At 50.0% G+C, this 15,793-nt stretch overlaps 6 protein-coding genes across 6 annotated transcripts; 3 read left to right on the top strand and 3 right to left on the bottom strand.

Moving 5' to 3' along the window:
- Positions 1 to 1,430: 1,430 nt before the first annotated feature.
- BDW43DRAFT_262854 (putative MFS lactose permease) lies at positions 1,431 to 4,108 on the bottom strand. Its single transcript, XM_032040472.1, has 5 exons — positions 3,379 to 4,108; positions 3,241 to 3,310; positions 3,033 to 3,183; positions 1,796 to 2,959; positions 1,431 to 1,735 (listed from the first exon to the last, which is right to left on the bottom strand). The coding sequence occupies exons 1-5, from the start codon at positions 3,505 to 3,507 to the stop codon at positions 1,591 to 1,593; spliced, it is 1,659 nt and encodes a 552-aa protein (XP_031904855.1). The 5' UTR covers positions 3,508 to 4,108; the 3' UTR covers positions 1,431 to 1,590.
- On the top strand, positions 3,534 to 4,108 carry BDW43DRAFT_151861 (uncharacterized protein). Its single transcript, XM_032038457.1, has one exon. The coding sequence runs from the start codon at positions 3,658 to 3,660 to the stop codon at positions 4,030 to 4,032; it is 375 nt and encodes a 124-aa protein (XP_031904854.1). The 5' UTR covers positions 3,534 to 3,657; the 3' UTR covers positions 4,033 to 4,108.
- A 684-nt stretch (positions 4,109 to 4,792) lies between these two features.
- BDW43DRAFT_151820 (Zn(II)2Cys6 transcription factor) lies at positions 4,793 to 6,529 on the top strand. The gene is made up of 3 exons (XM_032038456.1): positions 4,793 to 5,210; positions 5,279 to 5,735; positions 5,791 to 6,529. The coding sequence occupies exons 1-3, from the start codon at positions 4,859 to 4,861 to the stop codon at positions 6,476 to 6,478; spliced, it is 1,497 nt and encodes a 498-aa protein (XP_031904853.1). The 5' UTR covers positions 4,793 to 4,858; the 3' UTR covers positions 6,479 to 6,529.
- Positions 6,478 to 9,415, bottom strand: BDW43DRAFT_262849 (putative C6 transcription factor). The gene is made up of 14 exons (XM_032040471.1): positions 9,280 to 9,415; positions 9,190 to 9,219; positions 9,099 to 9,130; positions 8,986 to 9,045; positions 8,475 to 8,906; positions 8,404 to 8,419; positions 8,233 to 8,344; positions 7,838 to 8,165; positions 7,664 to 7,787; positions 7,594 to 7,609; positions 7,435 to 7,534; positions 7,364 to 7,383; positions 7,179 to 7,302; positions 6,478 to 7,102 (listed from the first exon to the last, which is right to left on the bottom strand). The coding sequence occupies exons 1-14, from the start codon at positions 9,337 to 9,339 to the stop codon at positions 6,580 to 6,582; spliced, it is 1,977 nt and encodes a 658-aa protein (XP_031904852.1). The 5' UTR covers positions 9,340 to 9,415; the 3' UTR covers positions 6,478 to 6,579.
- Positions 9,416 to 9,942: 527 nt separating this feature from the next.
- Positions 9,943 to 12,710, bottom strand: BDW43DRAFT_262840 (putative MFS transporter). The gene is made up of 12 exons (XM_032040470.1): positions 11,690 to 12,710; positions 11,528 to 11,625; positions 11,398 to 11,460; positions 11,293 to 11,345; positions 11,162 to 11,233; positions 10,992 to 11,105; positions 10,672 to 10,939; positions 10,598 to 10,619; positions 10,454 to 10,551; positions 10,336 to 10,400; positions 10,245 to 10,280; positions 9,943 to 10,198 (listed from the first exon to the last, which is right to left on the bottom strand). Exons 1-12 carry the CDS (start codon positions 12,210 to 12,212, stop codon positions 9,985 to 9,987), a joined length of 1,626 nt encoding a protein of 541 aa, XP_031904851.1. The 5' UTR covers positions 12,213 to 12,710; the 3' UTR covers positions 9,943 to 9,984.
- A 226-nt stretch (positions 12,711 to 12,936) lies between these two features.
- Positions 12,937 to 15,566, top strand: BDW43DRAFT_321167 (putative alpha-glucosidase; the record flags this gene model as incomplete). Its single annotated transcript, XM_032049280.1, has 2 exons — positions 12,937 to 14,575; positions 14,641 to 15,566. The coding sequence occupies exons 1-2, from the start codon at positions 12,955 to 12,957 to the stop codon at positions 15,564 to 15,566; spliced, it is 2,547 nt and encodes an 848-aa protein (XP_031904850.1). The 5' UTR covers positions 12,937 to 12,954.
- Between the last annotated feature and the right edge of the window lie 227 nt (positions 15,567 to 15,793).

The following is a 15,793-nucleotide window of genomic DNA, read 5'->3' as shown; positions in this document are numbered from 1 at the left end:
GATTGGGCGGTTCGTAAACCAGACCTTTAACGTTCGATCCACCCGGATTAGTACCCCTGTCTGTCATATCAACCATCCGTCTTGTTATTTGGTGTATGTAGAACCACGCTCTGCCTTCGTAGACACTAGTAGCTCAATCCCACCGAGCTGACATGTCTATACACTACAACAAACGCATGTTGAATATCCATACGATATCCCAATCCCCAATCGTACCACCCAAGTATACGACTAGAACAAAAAAAAAAACACCATATCCCATACACAGCTCTACACCCATACCCAAAACTCCTAAAACCACACCTCCAACCTCTCTAACTACCCACTAGTACTCACCCCAGAACCAAACCCGGGAAACCCTCTCCCCCCCCATCCAACCCCAACACCGTCCCCGTCCCTAAATCCCCACCCCACAAAGCACACCAAGCAACCTCCCCACCGACTCCTCCGGACTCAACATCCCCCTCCCATCCTGATACGACGCCGTAAAATCCGTCCTCACAGTCCCTGGATGCATCCCTACCCTCATCGCCCGATCCCCACACCTCCCCTGCAAATACAAATCCAACGTCTTAACCACCTGAAACACCCCCGCCTTACTAACCCGATAACTATACCACCCTTCCAACTGATTATCAGAAACAGAGCCCACACGCGCAGCCATCATCGCATGGATGGCATGTCTGGGCAGCTTTAATGCGCCCTCTGAGGGGCTTACGGGGACGAGCGGGTGGGTAGGAAGGGGGTTAGGTGTTTCATGAGGGGCATTGGGCCGTGGGTGTTTACTTTGAAGGAATCGAGGGCTGCGAGTGGCGATGATTCGAGAGGATGATTTTTCGAGGTGTAAGATGGCGGGGAGGGTTAGGGCTAGGCGGAGGAGGGGGGGGGGGGGGGGGGGGGGGGGGGTGGTTGGGTGGGTTTGTTTTATTGTGGTTGCTAACGATGAGAGGGTTTCTTCTCCTTGGGGTTTTGGGGTTGTGTTAGTCGGGGTGAAGGTTTGGTTTGGATATGGGGTTGGGGTTGGTGTTGGTGGATGTTGGTGGGCGTTGGGTATGTACTAACGGGTGATGCCGGCTTTGAGGACGGCTAGTCTGCTTTGTGTAGAGGAATAGTCTAAGCCGGAGAGGAGCTTGTCGTGGAGGGTTGTACAGTTGTTTCCGGCTGTTGCGATTATGGGGAGGTCGGTGTTTTGGAGGAGGTGGCGAGCGAAGGCGAAACCGAGGCCTCGGGAGGCCGGGGTGACTATTGCGAAGCCTTTTTTGGAGATCACTGTGTAGGGTAGATTGTGTTTGGTTTGGCCGGGGGGGGTTTGTAAGGGGGTTTGGGATAGTTGATGTTGGTGTTGGGCTGTTTTGATGACGTTTGCCTGATGTAGAAGTAAAGTCCATGGTTTTGCTCTACGAATTTGGCTCATTCAGGACGTTGAACTTGGAACTTATTATTGCTAACTAGTGAGTCGGTCCCTCCCATCCCCTTCAGTAACATCTTCAACATATATAAATCTGAAAAGTATCACAGTAGGGCTTTACTAAATAAGAGACGCGCATCACAGTGATCGTGCTAGAGCTTCCTTCCGCACAACAAAGCCGTCTAAGAATCGTGATCTACAATCTTCTCAGTAACGGTTCCGTCGGCCTGTTGCACGACCCTGTCAACGCGCTGGGAGGCCTTGACGGGGTTCGGCTGCTTGTAGACCCATTCAAGTTCCTCAAGGGTACGGCCTTGAGCCTCGACACTGCAGAAGGTTAGTATTTTTTTGATGAGAATATGGATGGGCAGAAAGTGATCAACATACCCGAAGAGATACCACAGCACGGCCTCAACGCAGTCCCAACCGACAAAGACCCAAATGTAATTCAGCTTGATGTTCTTGGTGGCAATGGGCGTGCAGAATTGGTTGACAAAGCCAAGGCAGCCCGTCAAGAAACCATAGAAGGCCAACCCTTTCGCACGTCTAGTAGTGTCGAGGGCTTCAACAGGGACGACGCCCTGCAGAGGGGTGTAGGTGAAGGAATTGACCACATTGAAGAGGAAGTAGAAAGCCAGTGCGGCTTGACCGGCGCTGACGTTGGTCTTGTCGATACCGAAGGCATGGTTGGCACCGCCATTGATGGCCAACATGCAGGCGCAGGCGAAGGTCCCGAAGACAAGTACCTTACGCCGTGGCATGCGGTCAGTCAAGGTGACAGCAGTTCCGGCGCCAATAGCAGAAAGAACAGAGTTGAGGACGTTGTAGCCAAGCTGCTGGGCGGTGGACGTGATGCCTAACATCTTGAAGATGACTGGGTTAAAGTAACCAAGACCGTTGCCTGAGAATTGACCGAAGACTCCCATCATCAGCACCTGAAGGGAGCGCCAGCGGCTTTCGTGCGTATTAAAGAGGCATCGGAAATCCCACCAGGCGATTCGCTTGTCCTGGAGCTCCTGACGGATACTTTCGCGGATTTCCTCAACCTCCAGCTGGACCAGGCGAGACTGAGCATTGCCATTGCCGTGGAACCTGGTTAGGAAATCAATAGCCTCTTGCTCCCGGCCCTTGGAGAAAAGATAACGAGGGGACTCGGGGATAAGATAGACCGACGCAAGAACAATAATGCATGCGAAGCACTGGCCGATAAATGGAACCCTCCAGGACCAGTTGTTGTCGATGTACTGGCATCCGAAAGTGACAAGGGCGGCGGGGATTGAACCTCCGAACCAGCCGCAATTGTAGAAACCAGTGCAGCGACCGCGCCATTGGGGCGGAGCAATCTCCATTGAGTAGGCTGGGGCCGCGACCGTCATGAACTGGATGCCTGAACCGAGCACCACACGACCGACGGTGACTTGGGTTAAGCTGAAGGAGCTCGCAGCAATAATACTCCCAAGGATGATACCAACTGCACCGCAGCACATGCCAATGCGACGACCCCATCGGTCACTGACGGCCGCAGCGAAGGGAGTTGTGACAATAGAACCACTGTTGTGGGAGCATTGGTTAGATTCGCATGACCACCAATCCTTGAGGGCCTAGGGAAAGAGGCTGGACTCACACAGAATATAGGGCAGTCATCACGGAGACCTGCCAGCCCTCATCTTGAGTCCCCATAGTCGCCTTGAAATGAGGCATTACAGTGATAGAGCCCATGAGAGAGCCATCATAACCGTTCGCACAAGCGCAGCAAAAGGCAATAAAAACGCACCCTAGCTTCCATAAGCAAATAACTTGACCTCCTGGAGGCGATTGAATAGATCACCTACAATACAGGAGGAGACTCGACCTGCTCCATTTCGGAATATTAGATTCCTGGATAGCTGCATACAGCTCCGCCTAGACGTGAACAGTCAGCGTCTGCTTTCAGCCGATCCTCCTTGCCGATCAAAGGAGCTTTGACTTACATTATACACTTCCTTCTCCTTGGCGCCTTCATTGGCAGCGGTCTTCCCTGTGCCCTCAGCAACGACGGCGGCGTACGGATTCTCCACCTCGTGGACCTCCTCCTGCCGGCCCTCTTCTTCTTTCGACATCCTGAACAACTGGTCAGTGAAGAGAATGGGTGTCTCAATAAAGGCTTGTCAGATACTCCGCAGCTGTGGTGAAAGCAGGTCAAGGCAGGGATAGAGGCCGGTTTTCATAGTCCCCGGAGCGACCGCAAGGGGCCACATCGACTACATTCCATGCCTCCTTTCCGGGCTCGTATTGCTTCCCCAGGATTCATCCATGTGGCATGTGGTAGTGCGGCTGCCGGCCCGAAAGAACCGAGTTACGCAGACAACGTATCAGATCTCCGGACCCCACTTGCCTCATGCACTACCCCAGAAATGCCACGGGGACGGCCCTGCGCACCGTCTTCTCCGGTCTGTGCTCAAGCCACAAACCACTCCTGTCGGCCCAGACTCACAGCTCCAACACGCCACTCACAAACAATCAACCTCGCTGGGTCGCGATGTAGATTAACTCGCTATCGCACCACATACCAATCACCAAGCACGGGCCATTGGTCCCCGCGATGCAGGAGTCTTGCCCCCCACCCCCAGGTGACATGTGGATGACACTTGGACCGAAAGAAGTTGAATTTTTCTAGCCTTCCTTGCGTTGATAACTTTCATGAGACTACATGCAGTAATTGCCAAAGAGATGTATGTACCTTTTCTCCATGCCAGGGATGTCACGTAGTCACGTACAGTTCTCGACCGACTTAATCACAACGAAAAGTTAGATATTACCTTACCGAAATATGTAAGATTGCTAAGTGACTGAACGATGATTCGCCCGATAATTCCCATCTTAGTACATATATTATTCCGAAGCGAGATCTAAAAAGTAGTTTAATAAAGCTTTACTGAATTGGGCTGAGAATCTTTATATTATGACTCAGGCAGGACCTACGACGGCGGGCGAACCCCACAATATTAATAGACCAGGGGAACCAATCTTTATTACCTAGCAAGTTAAAGGCACGTTGGCACGTGATCACTCCAACAGCCTAAAAAGACCCGGTATACTCGGTTAGAGCCAAAAATATATAGTGGTGCGCTTGGGGAATTTGCGGGCCTACTTGGTTAAGTGAACGGCTCCTACAGAGTTTAGTAATTCGTACAGCAGGCTGAACAATAACCGAGCAATCTAAAGTTTCCTCTACAGAGTGGACAGAAATAACACAGCCATTATATTATACATTCTAACCATAATTAGGGTTGAAGTAGAATCCAGTAATGCCCGAAGAACTAGTCCCAGAAAGGCAGCCAAGCCATAGGACTTAATTCGAACCTCAGGCTCCCAACATTCGAACTCTTCACCATAAACCATGCCGCAAAGGCCGACTAACCAACCAAAGCCACGGGCAGTAGCTACAAATATACCTTGACGCTTTACCCGATGAAATCATGCTGGGCTTGCCGCCGTCGCCGCCTCGTGTGTGACGGGCGTGTACCTCACTGTGAGAAGTGTGAGAAAAATGGAGTCGAGTGTCCCGGCTATGACCATAAGCCCTTGACATGGGTAGGAGGTGTGGCCAGCAGAGGCCAGATGCGAAACCGCACATTTGGGGAAACTCCCCCAAAATCGGGCCCCCAGATGCCTCGAAGGTTGGCACCCAGAACCAGCCCAGCCGACGCCCCTAGTACTATGACCCAGTGGGGCTATCTTATCACCGTTGCCCCAGTGCCAATGCCTACCGACCCCATCCTCCATGGACTAAAGTATGAAGAACGGTATTTTGTCGATTACTGTGAGCATTGAACTGAGAGCGACTGTCGTCCGCTTCTCATCTTGCTATTGCTAATTTCTCGCCTCAAGTCTCGAGTCGTATCTGCCCGACACTAGTTCTGTTAGATAGTACCAGGAACCCGTACCGAGCCATGTTATCCCTCCTGGGGTCATCAGGAGCGGTACTCAATGCAATAATGGCCGTTTCAATCTGCCACTTCGCCCATAGCACAACGGGATACCCGATCTTTTCATCGCAGAATACAACCGCTCTCTTGAACCCCGAGTTACTTAACCATTTCATCACACTAAAGCACAACGCACTAAGACATCTCTCTCAATCCATCGCTAATCTCCAGGACCAACGCGCCGAATACCCCGTCCTAGCTGCAGTTATCCTCCTCGTGTTCCTCGAGGCCTTTGAAAGCGGCGCCAATTCCTGGACCATCCACCTCGAGGGCGCGAAACGGATAGTTGAAGTCGGGCGAAGAAATGACAGAAGTACCCCCTCAACCACATTAGCAGACCTAATCAATGAACTCGCCTTGTAAGTCTCGGTCTACCTATAATATCTATACTGTTCCCCTTGCTAAACCCTTTAGATTCGACGCCCTCGGATCAAGTCTCATCCGTCCCGGCCTCCTACGCTCCCGTCTCCTGACGACGGATGAAATCGCAGATTCAGACCTAACAACAATAGGCTGTCCAACAGAGCTCCTGTACGCTATTCACACCGTAGCATCACAGCGCCACACTGGCGCTCAACCGGATATCCAACTCCTCCACAACACGCTCACCCAAATCCGGCACTTCGATGCGCAAAAGTGGACCGACAACGTAGTCGGCACTTCCCCAGAGCCATCCTCGATATGTCCACGAGGCATGGCCCAAGTCTGTAATGTGTGGAAAACCGCAGCCGAGATCTATGTGTCTCGGATAATTTGTCAGATCATGAAAATACCTGCGGCTCGAAACCCGCTGGTGGATGATTTGATTGCGGGGATTAGGTGGCTGGAGACGGATGATAGATTGGTAAAGGGGCTCGTCTGGCCTGCGTTTATTGCTGGGGCGGAAAGTATTCTCCCTGAGCACCGGGAATTGGTGCTCAGGATTCTTGACAGGGTTTGGGGTATTACGCTAATCGCTACCGCTAGATATGCGGCGATGGTTTTGATGAATCTTTGGCAGAAGCGGGATGCGATGAGGGAGCTTACAGGGCAAAGTGGTCTGGAGAATTGGGACTGGATAGATGAGCTGTGTTCGCTGGATCACCATTGGCTCTTTCTATAGAAAATGATATCAGGGGCATATTAGCTGCAAGGATCACGGATAAATAAAGAGTACCCGGAGACACCCCTTCCAGACACTGAGTAAACTTGAAAGAAAGAAAGTCAAACCGCCAACGAAAAATCCCCAAAGAAATCTTGCCAAGCAGTCGGAAAATAAAACAGATTCAAGCCCGGAAAATCCCACTCCCTAACAAACTGTTCCGGCACAAAAGACTGCAAATCCGCCTGCGCATCAAACTGCTCCCAAAACGGCGCCGCAGCAACCTGATCACCACCACCTGCCTCCTTGTCTCGGAAGATCCGGCCATATTTCTCAATGCTCAGTCTCAGGATCTGCATGTAGATCCTCCCGTTACCGCTGGTTTCCCCGTTTAGGCCGACAAGTTCTTCGAGGAGTCTGTGTCCGTGGTCGAGAAGTTCCTGGTGTTCTTCTTTCCGTTCTGGGAGGAGGCGGGAGAGCTTGAGGAGGAGGAGGAAGCAGAAGGCGCATTTGGCCCAGACAAAGTCCATGGCGTACTTTAGTTTGGCGAGGTAGAAGTCTGGTTCGGTGCTTATTAGGCGGAGGTGTTTTCGAGCGCTAGACTTGGCGAGGAGGAGGATATTACGTTCGACGGTAGACATTGCGCTGGGTGTTTCTGTTAGTGTGATGGGTGGCAGTTGTTGGTTGATATTAGTAGATGGGAGGATGGTACTGTACGTACGCGACGTTTTCTACTCCCATTGAGCGCAGCGCTTTGCAGTGGAGGATTAACTCAGCCCAGCATTTTTGAACGCGTAGGGCTGCTAAGAGGAAAGGCCTTTCTTGATCTGCTGCCGGAGAGTTCCCTTGGTTTTGCCAACCGCATTAGCATACTGGGGAGAAACTGGAAAGATACCAGAGGCATACCGATGATACGCAGCCAGTCACTACACTTTTCAGTTATAATGATATAGGCACCAAGGGGCATTGTCACTTACTCAAACCAGAGGTCAAGATCTACCTTAGCTTCGTGCACAAAGTCGGCAATGCCCGGTCGATCTAGTGTTTCTTTGACATCTAGCGTATCGTTGATCTTCGCTGCCGTGGAGTGTAAGGACCATATAGTTAATGCCCTGGGGATAGGACATTGTATTTACCACGTATGACATTCAACTTTCATCTCATCGTTAGCCTTTCCATACTTTTCGTGGAGCTAGATACCCATACCTCAACCTGGGAGAAAAGACGCAGATCTAGAACTGTCGACGTGGCGTGACGAAGCAGAAGGCGACATCGATGCGCATTGCCCGTCATCCGGATACCAGGCGGTTTGCCACCATCGACATGGAATCTGAAAATACGATCAGCTTAACCAATTCACTGACAGGATCATAGCTATACATATGGTCCAAAACAAGCAGACCAAACCAAGTCCGGGATTTCTGCATTAAAGAACGCTCTTCATCATTTGTCCTGTGAATGTCAGGTACGCCTTCGACCGCTTTCATAGTTAGTCGCAGTATAAGCTCTTCGAAGGCTTCATCTAGACTCAAGTCCAACGCCATTCTGGTCGCGAACGAGAGGAGCAAAGAGCGCTCTGTCGAGTAACATGCTACGATAAGCAGTGCCTGGATGGACTCTAGGCAGTTTAAAGTTTTGTTCTGGATAACAACGTTTATCCATCTTTTGAGTTCCGCGTGGAGTAGGTCGGACATTTGGGATCCATGTTCTAAATCCTATCAGCGCTTTTGTTCTGAACAATCATTCGAACAACAGGATTTTTATGCGGGTCTTACTTGTCTCAACGCGACTGCCGATCGTACAGATAGCATTCAGAAGTATACTACTCCGCGTACGCACGGACGAAAAGGTATCGAACTCTGGGTCGAAGATTGGGATATATCTATCCTAAGAATTAAACAACCATGAGCACTGAAGCTGATGGAGACCTGTTGGAGTGTACGCACACAGCCTTGAAAGAATCTATGTTGGATCAGCAAAGTCCCGGTAGCAAAACAAGATGATGTGGAACACATACGTCCTAAAGCAGGACATGGCTTCATCAGCTGTCATCAGGTCGTTGCTGATAAAATCTGAGATTGGTTCCTCCCTAATATCGAACCCGGACCGCCTCTGCCTAGTCGGGCGAGTACTACCTACTTCTGCAACTTGTAATTGTGGTATGATAGGGGCATCCCGGTGACCTTCTGTGTAGCTAGGCCCGCGAGACAGATGGTCATAAGGGTCTGCTATACCAAGGACCGAAGGCATTGGCCCAGGATCCGACCTGATATGACTTGGGGAAGGAACAGGAATTCCTGGGTATGCTCTTCCCAGCCCCGGTAGTTGGCTCTGGGTTGCTTCCCCAAGAGCGCTTGGATCAGGCTGTGTGTGAACACGAGCAAGTTCGTGCATATCATTTATATGAGCTCGAAGTCGCTGTACCTCGGCTTCGACATTTTCTAGTCGCCTTATTGTAGTCAGCTTCAGCAATCTACCCCCAAGGTTGTACGCCTGCAGGGATATTCATGACGAGATAAAGTGCATACTCCGAAGTAGGATCTTTCGGGATCTCGAAAAATACACATTGTTTACGTGCTCGTTTGCATCTACTGGCGCGTTAGCCCATCTGGAGCCAACGGAACAGAACGTGCGACAGTACCTCGTGCACGGTCGTTTCCCATCACACCGCACCTTGATACGAGTCGGAATTAAGCACTAAAACTCGGAGTTCTCACAAAGCCATGGCTTACTTTCGATTGCCGGCAAGCGCTGCAGGCCTTCTGTGATCGATATGGGTCAGCCAATGGCATTCTGTTCCTGGTGAGGGAAGGGCATTATACCGGAACGCGCTTTTTCCCAATTGGAGCGGATACTACGCACGGAGATCCGTCAGCATCCATGGCGAACTCAGAGTACTAGTTTCATGCAGGAAGGCGTGGGAATCATCGCATGGACGGTTACTGATGGGGGGCGGGGCGGGCGGAAGTGGAGATGAGAGGTCTCGCTTATTGCGGAATCAATCGAGGCTATCCAGCCTGTTGGTTACCTGACGTGTCTGAGAAGTTTCTAGCCTCCGTACTATGATTAGTTATGATTAACGGAGTACAGGGAAGATCAATCCTCACTATGGACCTTGGTATGGCGTCCTATGTTTCCCTTGCAGCAGTCGTACATGTATCGAATGGTGTCTACGCATCCGAAAACAAAAGTTGGCTGGCAAGGTTGGAGAAGAGAAATCTGTTACGGTCCCGCCATTCAAGACCGGAGGCATATTTAAGAATGGCAAAGCAGGTTAGTGGAATTGATCGAAATGCTGATAAAGTGATGGGGTTAATTATGAGAGATTGACTACTGGTATATGTCTTTCGTTTGTAGTTTACAGGTCTAACCGTATCCACAAATGAGAATAGGGAAAGGAAGTTATAGAATTCGGAATATGGCAGAGGCCATTACCAATTAACACTTTAGAACAAAATCTCCTTACACGTACTTCCGTCCATATATGAACATGTACCACGTCCTGTCTTCTTTGAGTAAGATCGAGTTCAATACACGTAGACAAAGTCCTCGTTCGTCCAGTCTGTGAGATCTTTGAACGCATTGTCTTCGCTCATGGCGTGCTGTGGAGGCTCGGCTTTGTCTACTGGAACGGCACCAATCGCTTGCATCGAATGATCGATAATTTTGGCGCTCTTACCCATGCTAACGCGTCTCTTCTCATGCTGCTTGTTCAGGAAGAAGAGGTATGCCATATTCATGCTGAAGACGTGAGTATATGACCTTGAAGAGGGACAGCAAGGCTTACATAACAAGTACAACGAGGAGACAGAACATCGCAAGACTAGGATTCCAATCAGCACCAGAGCCACACTAGAAGAGCATCTGTACCGCCTTACTTAGATAGCAAGCCACGTCTATACAATGGTGCGTCTGCAGTGGTGTACAGATTTGAGCCGAGAACCTGTCGAGGTGAGCCATTGTAATTGGACCAATCGAACTCGACTTTCAACATACGTTACCGGCACATTGTCCAACAAGAAGTACGCCATTCACGACCTTTTTCTTCGTCTCGCCTGCAGTATTTCCTGCCGACCAGGAATATATCATGGGCGCTACTGTCCGTCAGCTTACTCCGGCTGGGGTGTCCAGCAAACATACTAATTCCTGGATACACGGAGATCTGATCGCTAATTAGCAAAGAAATACTAGTACAAATATGCAATAGACCTTACAATATAGTATCCCGCAAGTAATGCCCCGTTGTGAGAACCATCGCGCGGTAGGTGCAGCAACATGACACAGCCAGCAATAGCAGGTAAACATAGCAGAGCAATGACAGATCCCTTCATTTTTAAATAGGTTGCTAGCCACGCTCCACCCATTGTGGCTATGAGCTGAACAGCACCAAATGGTATATTGAAAAGAATCGTCTGGAACTGGTCGAAGCCGAAGGCCTCAATGATTAATGGTCCAAATGTTGAGATGCCACCACTAGGAATCCTGTATGCTGTGAGCCGTGACTTGGTTGAGGGTAGCGCAGAGAATTTCTTACGATATCGCAAACATCAGAGCAAACCAGAAGTAAGATTTGATATCGAGACCCGCCTCCTTCACGTGGTCCCATTTCCATTCATGCGTTTCGATACCTTGTTGGTTCATGCGAAGCCTAAATTCAATCTGTGAGTATCTCATATTTCAACGACTTAATTATGGACATCGTACCTCTCAATGGCCAGAAGCTTGTCCTCTTCTCCGAGGAACTTGCACTGAAGCGGTGAATCGGGCATATACAACCTACACAAGAAGGGTTAGATACGCCCGTCTGCTGGTTGCCAAGCTACGACGTCACTCACAAAATAAGAGCGGAGAAAACGATGGTTATAAGGCCGAAGAATAGGAAGATTATCTCGCCCCACAGTCAGAATACTGCATACCCAACCAACGAAAGATGAACATACCTGATAAGGTTCGAAAACCGAGGATTTAATATGACCCAATCCGTACGATATCAGACTTCCGAACTATACACGAAATGATCTGCGATTAGCCCTACAACAGCATACGTAGTTAAGAAGAGGTGAGATGCACCATGTATACCACACCGTTCATGGCATACCATGAACCCAGTCGGACGGGCTGTTCAATTCGTCGATACCACATTTGTGTGATCGCAATGAAAGCGGCAGCTAATCAATCAGAATTCAGAATCAGTCTCGAAACTACGGTATCTAAAATCCTAATGATACTTACGTATACCAGCTTCAAACAGACCTAAAAACATCCGACAGACCAGCAGTCCCGCGAAGGTATTTGCTGGGGTCATGCAGGTCAGGGCAATGCCCCAACAAAGGGTTGTGCATGCCAGAAACTTGCCCAGTGGCACCTTGACTAATATGTACGCGACAAACGGTTGAGCAACGAGTTGCACTAGGTAAACAACCGCCCCTAGCCAGGAATATTGCTGTCCATGGAGGTTGGCCGTTTTAACCAGACCAAAAATAGATGCGTACGAAAGGCTTGACTTGTCGAGCTGCTGCAAGAAGTATATTCCGAGAAGGATGGGTAGAAGCCTAAGGTCGATCTTTCGAAGCACCCGAGCGTTATTCTCAGCTGTCAGGATAGTAGAGCGCCCTGCATCTGCAATGAGTTCAAGAGCTCTGTTTTGTCTGGGCTCGATTGGGTCCTCCCGAACCCGGTTGGGGGTGTTTTCAACAGACTCTATTTGCTCATCTTGTGTAAGCTTTGCGGACGCTACTCTGTCATGGCTTGACATTATGCTTCGTTATCTTCCTCTGGAGCTATGTAAGTATGCTTGGATAACTCTTGAGGTGGATAGACCGTGTGAAACAAGATAAAGGAAGGACGCGCGATGTGTTTGGATGCAAGGGGGTCCTCCGACACATATAGACAATTGACAGGAGCGCGAAGAGGATTAAGACAAGGATCTAGGACGTCGGTGGCAAGGTGCCCAGATTTTATTGAGGCATACTTGCATGGATACGGGAAACCCCGTGGGGAAAACATCATCCCCAGTCCCGGACAAAACCCCCCCCCCTTAAAGGCCGATGCGGGAGCGAATCAATCCAGCCAAAGGCTCATTCTGCACACCATGGCGGGCTTAGTGCCGACCCGACGTGGACATCAATGCCGGTAGAGCATTACAGGGATAGTATAGTATGAGGGCTATCGGGTATAGTCCGAGGCTGCATCCAATAATTCCAATCGTACCATGGTCGTGTAGGACGAGAAAGTGCGGAGCAGAGAGATTAGCATCGGATTTCGGCTGAAAAATGCGGGGGGTTGAGGCAACAAGGATGATCTGGATGTGGGGCTAACATCTTTGTAGAGGAAGAACGGAGATGAAGCCGAAGTCCGATGTATACTGCCCTTGAGCATTCCGGGTCAAGGACATCATTCAAATAGAGCTTTAAGTCTGGGACCAGCATTGTGATTTAGAACAATTTTTCAACTGTATCCTCCCACACTCCTTAAGCTTTGAAGAATCCTGCACAATTATGCCTCAAAAAGAATTCTGTCCCAAGGGCTATCAAGAGACTCCAACGGAATCTCAGAGCCTCGCGGCCGTACAACTTCGTTCAGCCTCAGAAAGGCAACCTTTTGACTTTTCATTTGAACCAATCCGCAAAAATTTATTCCGAGTCACCTTTTCGTCTAAAGACCATCCTCTTCCCCCTTATCCAAGTGTGGCCAAGCCAGCAATAAACCTGGATGGCATTCATGTATCCACAAAGAGTGCATTACAACAGAAAACCATTGAGGTTGGGGATGTGATAGCATCTGTTGACTGGGCCAATACCCCAGTAGTATCCCTATCATGGAAGGGTGTTGGCAAGCCCCTGTACCGCGACCTACCCCTGCGTTCGTACGTAGCAGACGCATCGGGAGTTGCGCACTATACCGAGCACGACCGAAATGACCTACATGTTGGACTGGGCGAGAAAAGAGCCCCTATGGATCTCACTGGCCGCCATTTCCAGCTCTCAGCCACGGACAGCTTCGGCTACGACGTCTACAACACCGACCCCCTATACAAGCACATTCCATTGTTGATCAAGGCGTCCCCAGCGGGATGTGTGGCTATCTTCTCCACAACGCACGGCAGAGGAACCTGGTCTGTCGGCTCCGAGGTCGACGGTCTCTGGGGACATTTCAAAATCTATCGTCAAGACTACGGTGGTCTCGAACAATACCTTATTGTCGGAAAGACGCTCAAGGACGTTGTAAGGTCGTACGCAGAACTAGTCGGATACCCCATTCCCGTCCCTAGATGGGCGTACGGGTACATCTCCGGGGGGTACAAATATACTATGCTTGACGAGCCACCGGCCCATCAAGCGCTCATGCAGTTTGCCGACAAATTAAAGGAGCATGGGATCCCCTGCTCGGCGCATCAAATGAGCTCCGGTTACTCAATTGCCGAGGTTGAACCTAAGGTCCGCAATGTTTTCACCTGGAACAAATATCGATTTCCCAACCCAGAAGAGTGGATTGCCAAGTACCACTCTCGAGGAATTCGTCTCCTCGCGAATATCAAGCCATTCCTCCTCGCTTCGCATCCAGATTTCAAGAAGCTTGTTGATGGAAATGGGTTCTTCAAGAACCCTGAGGTCAATGAGCCGGGTTACATGCGACTGTGGAGTGCCGGAGGAGCAACTGGGGGGGACGGATGTCATATCGACTTTACTTCAGCATACGCGTTTAAATGGTGGTATGATGGGGTTCAGAGCTTGAAGCGCGTTGGAATAGATGGTATGTGGAACGACAACAACGAGTACACGCTTCCAGATGATGATTGGCAGCTGGCTCTTGATGAACCGACTGTCTCTGAAGCCGCCAAGAAGCAGGTTAAAAATTGCGTTGGAAACTGGGGCCGTGCGGTGCACACGGAACTCATGGGCAAGGCCTCCCATGACGCTCTGCTCAACCTGGAGCCCGACCAGAGACCTTTCGTTCTGACCCGGAGTGCTACGGCGGGCACGATGCGTTATGCAGCTAGCACGTGGAGCGGAGACAACGTTACCAGCTGGGATAGTATGAAGGGGGCGAATGCTTTGTCCTTGAATGCAGGTATCTCGCTTTTGCAATGCTGTGGACATGACATTGGTGGCTTTGAAGGTATGCCTCAGAAAGGCCCTGTGTTTGAATGGTGAAGACGAACGATTAACGCTTTATTTGTCTAGGACCTCAACCCTCTCCCGAGTTGCTACTCAGATGGGTTCAATTGGGTATCCACTCGCCTCGCTTCGCAATCAACTGCTTCAAGACTTCCCCAGGAAACAGCTCAGTCGGAGAGGTCATTGAGCCCTGGATGTACCCCGAGATTACACCTCTTGTGAGAGACACAATCAAGCGTCGCTACGAAATGCTCCCCTACATATACTCTCTTGGCCTGGAGAGCCACTTAACTGCTTCTCCTCCCCAGCGCTGGGTAGGCTGGGGATACGAATCGGACCCAGAAGTCTGGACAAAGGCACTCAAGTCAGGGGAAGATCAATTCTGGTTTGGTGACACTATCTTGGTCGGAGGTGTCTACCAGCCAGGCGTCAACATCGGGAAGGTATATCTTCCCCGAAAGGCAAATGACCAGTTCGACTTTGGATATGTGAACATGAACGAGCCCTACACCTACTTCGCTTCCGGGCAATGGGTCGAGATCCCATCCGAGTGGAAGAAGAGCATTCCCCTCTTGGCCCGAGTTGGCGGTGCAATCCCCGTTGGAAAGTCCGTCCATACCAGGGTACCTGGTGACGAAACTCCGGCATCTGTAGCTGTTGAAGAGATCGACGACTATCGAGGAGTTGAAATTTTCCCGCCTCGCAGCAGCTCCCATGGACAGGTTTTCAGCACCACATGGTTCGAAGATGATGGAATTTCGCTTAAACCAAGCATCTCTCAATACACTATCAACTATAGCTCGACCGAAGAGAAAGTTACGGTTGGATTCACGCGCGATGAGATGTCTGGGTTCGTTCCGGCCTGGAAAAGCCTGGATATCATCCTTCACTATGGCGATGAGAGACATGTTGTCTCAGATATCGGAAAGCCTGTTGAATATAAGGGCAAAGACTCTCGTGGGCGCGTGATATATACGCTCAAGAACTTGTGAATCCGGAAAGTTGCAGCTGACCTGCAGAATCTCGCCCTCTTTTGCTCTTGTACGTAGGAGCCAGCAATAAATGAAGTGACTATATCCTTATTGCCTAGCAAATTCATTTTTTTTTGTCGAATTATATGGTCCATTTGTCCGTAAGATAGAGCGGCTTACATTATAGTTATACACCTAGTTCTCGAAAAATTAGTAAAGTCCCAGGGGGGAAATTAATGATTAGAATC

Source organism: Aspergillus alliaceus (assembly GCF_009176365.1).
Source record: "Aspergillus alliaceus strain CBS 536.65 unplaced genomic scaffold BDW43scaffold_4, whole genome shotgun sequence".
Classification (NCBI taxonomy): Eukaryota; Fungi; Ascomycota; class Eurotiomycetes; order Eurotiales; family Aspergillaceae; genus Aspergillus; species Aspergillus alliaceus.
The sequence above is the reverse complement of the archived record's forward strand: the minus strand, read 5'-3'. Positions and strand labels throughout refer to the sequence as shown.